Source organism: Charadrius vociferus, unplaced genomic scaffold, assembly GCF_000708025.1.
Source record: "Charadrius vociferus isolate BGI_N301 unplaced genomic scaffold, ASM70802v2 scaffold793, whole genome shotgun sequence".
Classification (NCBI taxonomy): Eukaryota; Metazoa; Chordata; class Aves; order Charadriiformes; family Charadriidae; genus Charadrius; species Charadrius vociferus.
This window is the reverse complement of record NW_009647833.1, coordinates 1,517,158-1,531,348: the sequence shown is the minus strand read 5'-3', so window position 1 is coordinate 1,531,348 and position 14,191 is coordinate 1,517,158. Positions and strand designations below refer to the sequence as shown.

The 14,191-nt window shown below is 39.9% G+C and overlaps 1 protein-coding gene across 1 annotated transcript in view; it reads left to right on the top strand.

The window, feature by feature from the left end:
* The window catches only part of SPECC1 (sperm antigen with calponin homology and coiled-coil domains 1), a 72,769-nt gene that overhangs the window by 37,455 nt on the left and 21,123 nt on the right, over positions 1 to 14,191 (top strand). The window contains exons 5-10 of the mRNA XM_009882751.1: positions 65 to 138; positions 697 to 967; positions 2,040 to 2,121; positions 9,814 to 9,959; positions 10,181 to 10,281; positions 11,572 to 11,653. Coding sequence (XP_009881053.1) covers positions 65 to 138; positions 697 to 967; positions 2,040 to 2,121; positions 9,814 to 9,959; positions 10,181 to 10,281; positions 11,572 to 11,653 — 756 coding nt within the window. The remainder of the gene's footprint in view (positions 1 to 64; positions 139 to 696; positions 968 to 2,039; positions 2,122 to 9,813; positions 9,960 to 10,180; positions 10,282 to 11,571; positions 11,654 to 14,191) is intronic.

Here is a 14,191-nt window from a genome sequence, read left to right as displayed (position 1 = left end):
TTTCAATTTTCACCCTTGCCCTTGTGTGTTTAATAATCTTTTACTTTTTTTTAACTGTTCGTAGGTAAAGCAATGAAGCTGGAAGAACAAAAACAAGATACAGAGAGGCAGCTGAAGGCTCTGACTAAGCAAATGAAGGTAAGGCTTAGACTCCATGACAAAGCTGAGATGAGCTTTTATTGCATTACTGTATTTGAGAGAAGTGTTGTATTTTTGTAGAACAATTGTAGGAAGTTCTTTCGATATCCTTTCATTCTCCATTCTCTTCACTCATTTCTAGCTGTTTCTTTGCCTGTGAAGGGAAAATATAATGCATCCTTTGCAAGTTACTTTAGCTTTTTCTACCTATGAATTTCTGCTATACTGGAACAGCTGTTCCTGCTTCATGGATTCTCAGTAGCAACGGGTTCTTTTCAGCAACAGTGCTTGTAGTAATATCACAAAACTGAATGATCAATAGCTGTAGGAAGAACTTTGTACTTTGTATTGGAGTGGAGAGCTTAGCATCAGTTTCTTTGGCAATGCCGTTGGTACTGTATAAAGAGGCAAGTATTTAGTTTAATCTTGGCGTTATCTTAAAATTGTTGTGAAATCCTGGTCGCTTGTGATCACTGAAGGAGATCAATAACTAAGTGCTCAGCTCAAGTAGGTGTATTTTTACATCAAACAGTTAGGGGTTCTGATTGCTCTTTCTAGGAAGATACAGAAGAGTGGAGGCGTTTTCAAGCTGATCTGCAGACTGCGGTGGTTGTAGCCAATGATATTAAGTGTGAAGCCCAGCAGGAGCTCCGTGTGGTAAAAAGGAAGCTTCAGGAGGAGGAGGAGAAGAGTGCCAGACTGCAGAAGGAGCTGGATGAAGTGAAGGGCAGCAACAGGTTAGTTACATACAAAGGCCAAGATTTGATTTCTGTGACTGCTAACGTGCATGCAAACAGTGCTTTGTCAATAACTATTCATTGGCTTGGATGTGCATGTTGTCTGTTTTTAACTCTTCTGACAGATTTTGTTGTCTTTTATTCTAAGATGTTTCTGTTCTTTTTCTTTTGGCAATCTAGTTCTGTCAACTAAGCCATGAAGGTTTTAATCAGCAAATACTAAGTAACAACAATTGCCAATATTCTCTTATAGCTTTGTTCTCAGTATGGTATTTCACTGTGTTTTATTGCCTTCATAACTCTCTGTGCAGCTGTATTAAACCATCTGTGAAAAGATTCGTTCGCTACATATATTTGGTGGGACATCAGACGAGAACTACTTAACCTGAGAGGAGTCAAGTACTGTATATGTTCAAAGTAAAATGAGGACTAGCTGGACTTGTTTGTTCTGCAAGTCACATGTTGACTGAGCGATCAATGAAAGGACTAGGATTCCTCATCTCACACCTCCTGTCCTTAATTTGGCACCTATTATGTGATTAGCTGTGTTAAATGGTCTGGACTATGGCCTGGGTTAGCACTTAGCCCAGAAGTGACTTCGTCATGCAGTGAACCCACCTGTAAAACAATTGCTGTAGTCTCGATGGATGGAGGGGGAAGAGTAGTTGTGAACCATTCAGAGATACACCCCAACATGGTAAGCTGTACATGTGGGCCTTCCCTCTGTGGGAGCATGTAAGAACAAAAGTGACTTCTACAACTGAATTGGGAACCAGTCCAGGTGCCTTACAGTGTGGCTTCTATGCAGTGCGTGACCTTTTATGTACCATCTTTAATTCCAACAATCGTACTACAATTGAAGTACTAAATAAGCAGAGATGGAAAACAAAAGATGTATTAAAAGGAAGAATCAAAATTTCTGAAGACAGCGCCTTGCTTCTTTTGCACTGATGCTGACAGAGCCAGCAGAGCTGCAATGATGAAAATTTGTACAGGGGGAATGAAGAAAGACAAAATAACACCAACAGTGGTACTGTTTATCAAAAATGTGTGCCAAATTAATTTTGCTCCTCTACATTTTTCCATTTAATCTCTCTCCTAGTAGATTCATGGCCACTGGTAGAATAGCCACAGAAACATGGTGAATCCTGTCATTTCTTTCAGGTGGAGTAACAGTCCAGCTTTATGTTGCACATATCTGCTCACCGTTTTCTATTCAGGAGTTTCCAGAGCAGCTAGCTGTACGGTAGATGGGAGTAAAAAGATGCAAGGGCTTTTGTGCAGAGGTGTATGAATCAGAATTCCTGGATAAAAGAAACAGAAATACTTTTTTTCCAGAAAAATAATGTGTTTAAGCTGCAGTTTCATTATCAAAGTCCCCAGTGGAAGCAAAGAAAAGCTATTACAGACTATGTATTCAAACAAAATGATTACCAGACAGTACTTAAGTTCTGGGCTCTGTTTCCATTCTTAATTTGTTCTTAATGAAATTTCTCTTGTTTAGAGCAGGGTCCATATATAAGGGCAGGAATCATATATTTGTAGTTTCCCCTCTTTATTTTCTGGTTTTTAATCTGAAGATGTATTTGATAATACTTAAAGTGAATAGAAGATGATCTGCTAATTTGCAAATTGAGATGTTTGTCTTCCATGTATAAGGAGCATGGCTGCATTGTCAGCTCTTTGGCATCAGAAGCCTGAGCTGCAAATACTGCTTTTGAAATTAGATCACCAGAATCCATACAGACATAGTTCCAGAAGGAGGTATTCAGACATGTATTTAAGTCAGTTTTGGCATTTGTGTCTCCCTCCCTTTCACATACATATAGATATATGTCTGTCTTTGCGTCATGTTGACTATCTGTATAGCTTGCTTTGAGTATTACATTGGTCGTGGAGCCAAATATACTGTCTGCAGTGGGCAATATTTATTCCTTTCCAAAGACAAGTGCTGAGACCAAATTTTGCATCTGTCAATTTAAGTATAACTTATTTGACTCGCGGTGTCTATGCAGAGAGTGCAAAATTTCTGTACTGAGCGGTATGGAGAAGGTAATGAAGCCTGCATAAGTCATTGTATAAACACACCAGTGATCAACAGCTAAGCACTGAAGTTTTAAAACTGTACTGACCTATAAAACAAATTCTTGAAGCTGCCAAAGCTCCTGCTGAGCGCCAGTTCTCCACTCCCAGTTCTTTGCATTCCTGAGGTCACTATCTTCCCCAGCACCTCAGCTTCTTTCACCCAGAAAGTTCTGGTGATATTCCATTGTTGCTTTTAGTCAACTCTCACAAATGCTGCTGCCTAGAATCAGCAGTAGATTCTGGTACCTGTGGTGACTTTTAATGCATGCTCAGCACTGGTGGAAACAGTTTGTAGCATGATACCTTAACACAGTCTATAAAGTATTCCTCATATTTGCTAATGCTGAGCAGCTGTGCACTCAGCTGAATATCTGACAGTCCTTAGGGAAAGTTTCCTGTCTGATTTTTAAGCTCTGATTGGAAAACGTACCTTCCAAATAGCTTGCTACTCAAAGGTTTTTGGCAAAATCTCTATCTCTTGGGGGTCATTAGACTCCACCTCATAAATTGATCTTGAAGCCAATTTATCTCCTACGACATCCTGCCATTTTAATGTTTGCCTGTGGCTGCCTGAGTTCCTGCCTCCAAGCTTGATTTCACCGTTACAGTCTTCTAATCAGACAAAAAGTCATTTTTGGTTCAGGAACAGCCAAAGAACTTGCAGAAAAAATCCTGATGAGGTCATCAGAGTTCATCTGAATGAAGGTAAGCGCCTCCCAAAGGCATCTTTAACACAGATTAAATGTCTAATTCTATGACTAAGAATGTTGGGGGGGGAGGTTGGACCAGCATCAAACAAATGGAATAAGGAATAGGAGTTAATTTGTCCCAAGTTAATACTGATTGAAACCTGTGAATTGATTAACCCATGTTTCAGACAGTCTTCTGTGATATTTTACATCCTAATTAATTTATCTGCAGGAAAATGCAAAAGTTACAATACACTGTTCTGTAACTGTCTCCTCACAGGTGGTAGAAATTGAAATTATATAGTCTTTATCCTTGGAGGTTTTCAAGATCAGACAGGATAAGACCCTGAGTAACCTGGTCTGACCTTGTAGTGCCCCTGCTTTGAGCAGGGAGTTAAACCAGGTGAATTCCTGAGGTCCCTTCCACCCTGAATTATCCTATGATCCTATAGCAAGTTTCATCTTTACAGAATGTTCATCTTGGAAATAAATTCACTTCTGTAGCTGTTTTAGGATCAAATATTTGAGTGGGGAAGAAAAATGCTATATTGGGTTTGTGTCACAAAGGAAGAAAGTTATTGCTGAAAGTACCCAAATTATGGGCGGCTCTTTTTGGCTTCATTACACACCCATTTCCAAGCCTTTCTGACAATACACTGTTTAGCAGCAGTGAAAGTTTCAAAGTCTTGCTTTGACTCTTTCCCTTCAAGTTCTCCAAATGATTTTGGCGCTATAACATTGTGTATCTTGAACCAAGAACATGGAGGGAAGGCAGTTGGGCTGGCAGGGAGTAGTACTAAGAAAATAGAGAAATTATATCTGTATTTAAATGAGTGACTACTTAGAATAGTAAAAAAAAAAATTAACCAAATCTTCAAATGGAAGCCTAAAGTGAAGATTGTGATGTATCCCACTAATTTGCTTCTGTCCTTCCTCTTAAAGTCTCAAATGCCACAGCATGGCAGTGTTACATGCTTTTTCTCCTGGAAATAAGCTTGTACTCTGTGTATTAAACCCTGCTGTCAGTCTGTATGTGCTGATGTGCTGCTCATTTGTGCCTGTGTTTTGCAGCTGTTCTGTCTTATAGAGGTTTGGTAGTTCATTCTGCTCTTGTTGAAAGTAAGCAAATGTCAGAGCAGGGTCCTTGAAGTGCTGTTTGTTTGCTCTAGTTAGTGACTCCTCAGAGTTGTGGTTTGGTTTTGTGGGTAGTTTTTTTTTGTTTGTTTGTTTGTTTTTTTTTAACACTGGATGGCGATTATTCCATCCCCTTTGGCATAAGGACCCTGAAACAGAAACTCTGAGGTAGAGCAACTGTAGTTGCCTGGATGGGTTCATGAACCCATTTTGAATGAATGGTCCTAAATGATTAGAGGAGAGGAAAGCCAGGAACACCACTGTCCCTGTCCTTTGAAACTGGTTTCCTGGCTTTAAGTACTTAATTTCTTCCCAAGCAACACAGATATCTTTTTTTTTTTTTTCTTTTGTATTTTGAATTGTTGTTTGCTTATTATGTCCCAAAGCTGAGTCAGTGGAGTGTTAAGGCACTCCCTTTAACCGTCCTAGCAACACCATCAGCATTTTCCCCTGTCCCCTTTATTTAGTGATAATGGGATGATTAACTGTAAAATAGAGAGCTGTACCTCAGGATGGGCATTGTATTGCTTCTTATAACTTCCCTGATTGTTGTCTCTATCTCCATAGGTGCCTGATCCCTACCAGCTAACACAGCCCTGAATGGATGCATAGCCAGGCCTGTGAGACACTTCAGGACATACCTTCAACTTGCAGCTGCAAAAGGGAAGTTTCAATTTGAGAAAGCAACTCCAGTTTTTTATTGCCCTGCAAAAGTCCAGTGTATCGCAAAGTGTGAATGCTGCTCAGGTCCACCTCCTCCCCATGGGCAAGAGCTAATTCCTTTGTTTCAGACGGCTTCTCTCTTCAGAAGACTCCATGAGGCGGAAAAAGTTCTGAATTAGTCTAAAGCCAACTAGGCCATAAGAAGTAAACACAGAGATCTGGGCAACTGAAAGAATTGGAGCTCTTTTGGAGGGATGGGGCTATTTGCCCTGAAATAGAAATTCAAACATGCCATTTTAAGCTTCAGGAAAAAATAAAATTATGAATGTGTATGTCTGATTTCTGAAATTTAATGTGCATACACATTTTGAGTTGTCTGTATAGTAGTATATTCATAGATCTATCTGTGTGTGTGTAAATACACATGCATACAGATCAGTACGTATGCAAACACACACAAACTCAAGCGATAGGTTACTGAAATCCAGCAGGAAAACTGAATAGAAATGTGAAGTTATTTATTCAGTATCAGCTGCTTTGATGGTTTCCGATTTTTAATACTGTATTGACAAGGGACTCGCCACTGGGTGGCAGGTCTGACTCGGTGTGTGTTAGGAAGCGGGGTGGTGCCCAAGGAGCATGTCCTGCTATGACTTTCACAGAGAATGTCCCATGTGAGGTTTGTCCTGGCTGTGAGAATCGCAGATTGAGAGATCAGAAGGAAAATAGATGAATATATCAAGCCCTTAGTAAATATCCTCTCAGAAAGGAGTTTTTCTCATGCTCTTAACTCAGGTGAAGTATATGATGATCAGGGAGAACTTGCTGAAGTTCAGCTTTTACAACTGGAGACACCTGGAGAGACCTTGACTTGGATGCTAAGGAGAAACTCAGAAGTCACCATCTCTACCAGGAGATCATCAGGATTCGTTCCAGGACTGGAATTTCATGTTTTGGCTGTCAGATTCCCATCCTTTCCTTTTGGATGTGAAGACCTAGCAAGGGCCTGGTCTCGGAGCAGGCTGAGCTAGCAGAGAATTCTGCGGGATGTCCTGGCTTTGGCATGGCCTTCACCTTTGTGCCGTGCTACTGGAGTGTATGCATATACGCACACTTGTGTTGCCTTTCTTTTCTGTGCTGGCAGCTGTTGAATGTTGGTTTTTATGTTTAAGAAATATATATTGAAGTGCCAAATAAATGTTTAAGTGTCTGGAATTGTCTGCTGCCTGCCCCTGGCCTCTCTTCTGTTCTGTGCATCAGTAGCTGTGTGTCTATTCTTGGTGTTCCTTACAGTTCAGGAGGATTCACAACAATGACAGGAACTGTGTCAAAGACCAGATTGCAGAGTAATTATTTCTGAAAATATGGTTCTGTGGTCCTGGGCCACCTGTAATGAAGAGGTCACTGGAGCAGTTTAGAAATTTCACAAACACGTGAAGGCTGCTGTTGCCACAATCTATACATTAAGCACAGAAAGACTTGCGCCTTGTTGGCGGTCTGTCCACGTATTCGAAACCTGGAAAACAAGGACACTAAGTCTTGCCATTAGAGAAAAGCTCACTGCGTCTACTTCTCTCACCAACGAATGAATGAAACTAGGCAGTGGTTTTGTGAAAAGGAATGCACATTTTAATTCCTTTGTGGTTAAAGTGCTCTGCTTCCTCCTGGAGCTGCTCCACTTAAGCCAGCTGCACTTGCAGCGTTTATCTAAGCCATTCATTCTTGTTTCGAGGAAAGCATACAGCAGTAGATGACACTTTGCTCAAATCCATCCTTTTTGTAGCAAATCTTGCTTAGTCGTCTTGGATGGCCTAAGCTATACTAAGCTGAATAAATTCTGTGCGCAAGGAGTCATTTTGTTATGGCTTGTCTGTAAGTCATCTTCTCCAATACTGTCCTCCTGAATTAGCTTGCTCCTGCAAGTTAAGCTTTTACTCTTCTGCTTCTCTATTAAGAAACCCATATATGTACACATATGTTCATCCCCTTATCATACAGATTTTTCTTTTTAAAAATAGAAGGTACTTGCCAAGTGTCACAACTCTCCATTGCTTGTTGGCTGGCATGTGTGGTTTTAGTTGAAGCACTATTCTTCCTGCCTTTCTTGCCGAGGTTTGCAGCATGAGAGGCCTCAGTTTTCTGATGTGATTCTGTTTAATCTAGGAGGTTGTTTCAGGGTGCATTAGAAGCCTATTACAGATATGCATACTTAAGATTACAGGAAGCATCCTAACAAAATTGGAACCGGTAGTGTCTCCAGCCCTTGATTCTTCATAATTACTCTGTACAATGACAGAATAATGGCATGTGATTTCTCAATTGACTTTTCTGTGACACGGCAGAGGGGCTGGTCTAGTTACTCTCACTTTATTTAACATGTTTGCATCCTTTTGCAGTCAAAGGCTAGGCTGAGGAGGACTAGTCTGTGAGGTCTGAGCTGTTCTCAAAAGCTAAATCCTAACCACTGAAGTGATGGCTGCCTAGAGCATACCTCTGGCTTGCCTTAAGATTTACCAGTTGGCCTAAAGGGATTTACTATTCCTTTCTTACTCTGATAATACTCCGCAAACCTCATGCATACCCTTGTTACTTGGATAACTAGACAGAACTCTTGCATAGTGGCCAATTTAATTCTTGACGGTGTAATGGGTTGCATTGGGTGATTTGGCATCTTGAGGCAGAAATCTATCCTTCCTCCATACTTCAGTAGAAGCAGGACTCCTTTAGCTTTTGTGTTTTCATATAACTAAAGTGCAGATGTTATCACCTGTTGATTTATTGCTTATACTTTATGAAGCCAAGGAAGAAAAAGTGAAAGGTAGAGCATAAAGTTAGTCAGCAAAACACTGGCTCCTTCAGAGCTCAGTGAATCTTACCCAATCTGCCTTTCCTCCTTATTGGATTAAATGGAGAATGGAACTGAAATGGCTTTTTCTCTAGCCATCTGCCTCTGCAGGCTCCCCTGGCACACGAGGAGCTTGAATGAATTAGCAAAGAAACAGCCAATGTCTGTTTAAAGACAGCACCTTCTTAAGCTCTGCCAAAAATAGAAACATGAGTCACTCTTATTCTCTTATTCATTGGCATCCTTTAGCCCCTTGCATTTTGTAGACTATGATGCCAAAAGGGAAAGAAAAAGACTCTGATTTCTATTTTTAGCTCAACAGAAGTTGTTCAACCCCATGGGCACTTCTGGATGGAGTCCTCCAGCCTTATGAAATAATTTCTGGTTTTGTGTTTACATAGCTCTTGGTGCCTACTGTACTTAAAAGTAGGGAAAAGTGGTTGATACCTCAGAACCTGTAGATCAGCATGCATTTCTTAAGCAGCTAGGAGATCAGGAAAGTAATGTATAAATACTCTCTTTTTCCATGACTAGATTTTGTTATCTGATTGCAGCTTTCCTAAACTAAAGCTAGGTAATTACACTCGAAGTCTGAGAGCTGCTGGGTAAGTACAGTGTCAGTGCTAAGCAATGTCAGTCAGATCTGTAAAATGCACGACTAGAAGCAACAGTTATACTGTATGATTACATTTGCTGTTTAACGCATCTGTGGACTTTCCTGTACTAATTCCTGTAAGTCCAGCACCTAATCTTGACTTTTTTTTCTTTTCAATGGAATAACTTAATGATCCTTCCTGTTAAAATACGAGCTTTTGAGTTTGTCTATCTTCATTCCAGAATTTTGGTATTGTGTCTGGTAGGATGAAGCACTTAACAGTTTTGTTCCCCATATAACTCCTTATGGATTGTGATTGAGGGTTTACTTGTTCAGCAGTGTCCTTGTTGATAAGCTCTAAGAGTTGAGCTTACAAAGTCTTTCATTATGAAGTATATTTTCTGGTTTAATTTTTATGACGCTTATCTGAACCCTGTCTGATTACTTATTTTATTTTCAATTATGGCATTTTAACTGGTAACAATTACTCCAGCAGTGGTTGCGCCAATTAAAAACACAGAGTGTAAATAACATCTTTCTCTTTGGTTACTTTCCTCATTATACACTGAGGACCACAGTAGCCGCTTGGCCCCTGTGCTGTATTGAAAGCCCATCTTCAGGTAATTATTGATGAATACTCACAAGTCTCATCAAACTGCTTTTTTCTATCATAATCCTCCATCCTGTGTGAGGATGGGTAATGGGGATGATACAGTTAACAATGCAGTAAAGTTTGTTAGACTCAATGATTTAATGTTTGCCAGGTGCTTCAAGAAAAGAACATGAACATTCTAATGAGCGGTCCGTGTTCTGGGCATTACAATAAAAGATGCGCGTCGTTGGAATTGCCTTACGACATATATAGACCTTTAATCTCTGCTTGTACTTCCTGTTGCCCCTGACTTTGATCTGGTTTCTGCTTTGCAGGCTGACAGCTGAAGAGGTAGAATCCCTAGAGGCAGATACAACCAACCGCTGGCAAGGAGTCTGCATTAGTAGAGCGTCTCCCACACCGTCAGAATCTGCAGCCACTGTGAAGTCACTGATAAAATCATTTGACTTAGGATGCTCAGGTATTTGAACACTATATTTTGTAGGAAAAAAAATTTCTAGCAGTGAGCAGGTGATTTTTGTCATTTTGTGCTGCTTATTGCTTCTTAATGGATATTTTGTGTCAGTGCTTGGTATATAAATGCTATCTGTGGGATGTCACTACACTAGCAGTTCCCTGTTTTGACAAGAGGGAGATAGTTGGGTTTGAAATGCAAATGTTTCCACATTCTTTTCCTTGCAGGTAGCACTGGACAAAATATCACGGTTCACAAGGTCCCCAGGAGCCCTCTAAGTGGAATTCCAGTGAGGACAGCCCCAGCAGCTGCTGTTTCCCCCATGCAGGTACAAGGAGCTCTTTCCATCCTTATCGTTAAAATGGGTAGATGCAGTGTTTGCTACAGCATGACGTAGCTTCATCATTCCAACACGCATATGTTAACAAGGGGAAGGGGAAACTCATCTGTTTGTTTGCTGTGAAACATCAAATGCTGTAGTACTAACAAAAAGGATCAAAGTGAGTTTGTCTTTGACTTCAGCTTAGACGTCTCAGTGGACGGATGTGAACTCTTTGGAATACAATTCTGAACTTTAATCACTGTTGACCAGAAAATAGGTTTCGATTATTGGGACTGAGTTACAAGAAACATCAAACTAAACTAAGTATCTGGCATGTGAGTTGAAAGGCATGTGATAATAAGTTTCTAAGATGTATGCTCCCAGTTACCCACTAAGTTCATACAGTGCTGAATTAAGAGCTCTCACAGTTTGGGGTTTTTCCTACTGAAGCATAACTGCTCTGGAATGTAGTACTTTATATGTCACTGCACCAGTTAGTTAACTTTCTCTTAGCAATTTTCAAATCTGTGGTGCAATGTTATTGGAAATACTGCTTTTGTGAACGATGGAGAAGCAAATGCACTGTGCTTCCCAACTTTCACGCATGCTGAAGGTGGCATACCATCAGATTGCTAACCTTTTTAGGCTAGAGAAGCCACTGTATGTTTTTTGACTGGTGGTCACTGGATTTAAAACGGAATATTCCCCTCTGAATCTGGGTAAAAAAACAGTTGCAAGGCAGGGGTGTTTAGGTGAGTGTTCTGAAGAATCAGATGACTTTGAAAGACTCCTTAATGAATGTGTGAGCAAACTGCCTTCAAAGAATCAGCAAAGAAAGTTTAAAGAATGGGATTAAACAGAACTCTGGGAACCTTCTATTAATGCCTGGCGAAGGGGGTACTTGTGTTGAAAAGTGGTGCTGGGGCTGCAGAAACAAGAATCTTTCTGACTTATGATTTGGGGTCTGGGGACAGAGGCAGGGTTAGGAACAGGCATTCTTACTTTGGGTTTGTGACACTAGATTATGTTTGGCAAGAGGAAAAATTGGTGCAAATAGAAATGCGGTTCAGGAACCGATATGTTACCAGCTAAAAATATTGTCCCTTTGTCCTTTTATTTTTCACAACCATTTATCCAGCTCTAGGTACAGCTGATACCTAACTGAAAGGTTTTTATATCCCTCTACCTGCTTTGTGATCTTAAGATAGTAACAACGTCTCTTTTTCCTGCTTGCCTATTTAAGCACAATGGATAGTATTTTTTTAATTGTCTTTTGTATGTTTGTTTGTTTCACAGAGACATTCTGTTTATAATAATGCCAAGCCAGCCAGCAAAGGCATTGCCAGACACACAGATCTCTCAGACCTTCCTCTTGCAGGTAATTTGCAGTAAATGTACAAATGTTGCCTCTTGTCACTAGCAAAAGCTTGCCATTAACTGTAGGACTCTGCCTGGGCCATTTTTCCTCTTCCCGTATGGTCAAAGGAAGTATGAAAAGTGTCTTCAGAGTCTTTGTTTTGGAGAGCTTAATAATTTTGTCATGTTTCCATTCCCATCTTGATTGTAGCCTTAGAAAACTAAAAAATAGCTAATTTATTATGGTTTGCCAACACAAACTTGCCTTCTTTATTCCAAAGTATCCATGGCACCTCTCTAATCCATGCTGTGGAACTGGAGAGGATTGGATTTTGTTCAACATGTATGCATCTGGAACAAGTCCAAAGCACTGTCTTTTGAGGGTTTATTTGTTTTTAAATTGAGCCTCATTTGAAATACATCAAACATTTCAGATACCGATGTGACTGTTCTAGGAGCAGTCATATTTGGGCTTGAAATAGTTTGTTTTGAGAGTTCTCAAGACATGCGTTTGTTTTTATTTCACACTTTGCTTTTGTTCTCTTGTCATTTAATATTCTTTTCTACCAGTGTTTCTTTCCCATTTTCTCTAGGGCCCTTTATTTTGGTTATCTAGTCCTGAATGTAGTTGTTGCATTGGGATCAAAGCTAGTAACAACAGATTATTGAATTTTTAAGGACAGATGAAATATTATATTCCTTTAGTGAAACCTCAGTGAAACTGCGGGGAGAGACAAAAAAAAAATCAGTCATAACTTGTTCATCGGTAGACTGTTTTCTGCAACAGTTTGCTAGTACAGGAGAGAAACCTGTCTTCATTTTCAGGCTGCTCAGATAATCTGCTAAACTTCTTCCATCATTCAAAGATGAAGAGATACTGGAAATGAACAGCAAACCAGGTTATAGGGTAGATGGCAGCATAAACAAATAACGTCTTGTCTGTGCTACTGGCTTTTCCTGCAGGAGTAAATGCTAAACAAGCAGAAGTTATCAGTGGAACAGGCAATTTACTTATTAGAATCACTTGATTTCCAGAAGATGTCTTGCATGACAGTATACTCTGATCCTAAACAGAAAATAAGACCGTTTTAGTATCTACCAGTTTACTGTAGAGTGAAGTAATCTGTCAACTGTGTAATAGAATGCCAGTCCTCAATAATAAATATCCTACTTCAGGCCATGAATAATTACTGTTATTACCCATAGATAATTGTTCTGTGAAAATCTGTTGAAATCAACAGATAGTTTATTAGCCATTGTATGGTAAAAATTTTATGTTTGCTTATCTAACAAGTTCCTGTATTTACAGCTTCTCTTTGTACCTGGGTTTAATTTAGTTCCAGTAATCCATAGCAAAGGCTTACTCACTATAAAGTTGTAATAGCTCTGGTTCCAATCTAAATAATCCTAGAAGGCAGTTGATCCAAGCCCTATGCAAACAACACTGAATTAAAAAATATCCCCAAGGAAATTCAGAGTGAAGTAGTCTCCATAATAATAATCTTCTGGCTGATTCCATCTGACCAGTATCACAGCAGGGTTCTGTGATGTCCTCAATATGACCCAAATGTTACATCGTTGGAGAGGACAATGGATTACTTTGCAGAGAGAGCTGATCTTTGGCTATGATTTTTTCATTTAGAATCAGAGGTTTACTCGTTCTGTCCTGGAGTTTCTAGCAGCCAGAAATAAGTCACAGGAAGTGTATTACTCATGCAAGTGAGACTCAAAGTACAGAACTGGATACTGTTAAGTTGCACCACTTCAGGCATTACTGTATAATTCAAGCCAGTAACCACAAAGTTTTTTAAAAGGGCAAATAGATAGTACTAACAGAATGTGATTCTCCTTAATCACGTTGCCTATTTTCATACCTTTATTTTCCTGTTTCTCTTTCCAAATGACTCCTAATATGCCCTCATCTTCTCCTTCTTTTCTCTCCAGCTAGATGCTTCCTTTATTCCTATCTGGGATCCTTCCTTCCTTCTTCCTTTTTCTGTACCGTGCACGAACACATCCTGAATGATTGGCACAAGACTTCCTAACTGGACTGCGCTATTAGCCAGTCTAATTATGTTAACAACAATCTAGTAGTGGGGTTTGTTATTTTGGGGTGGGTTTTTTTCCTAGATGCCTTTTGTGGTAGATAGGTTTCTCTAAGCAGAATATTCCTAAATTTAAAATGGTCCCAAAAATCATTCATTGGATGCCCTTGATTGGTGTGGCTTTTCAAATTTGAGGCAATTCCCCATAAATTCAACCTAATGAGGATCAAGGAAAATCATACACATTTGGAATATGTAGTGGAAAACCAACAGAAAGGCTTTTAAAAAGTATGCTGTGTGCTATTCTCCTTTGTTATGGATTCCTGATGGACACAAAGAAGGTACAGGTGATTGGAAGGAAGGATGACCCTGGCTGAGCAAGGTGTATTCAATCCAATGCAACAAAGCTCTGCCAACAGCCAAGTCGCTGGAAAGGAGACAGCCTCCTGGGACTGGATTCTGTCCTTTTCCATCTGGACTTTTTAATAGAAAGGAACCTAACAGCCCTTTATGCT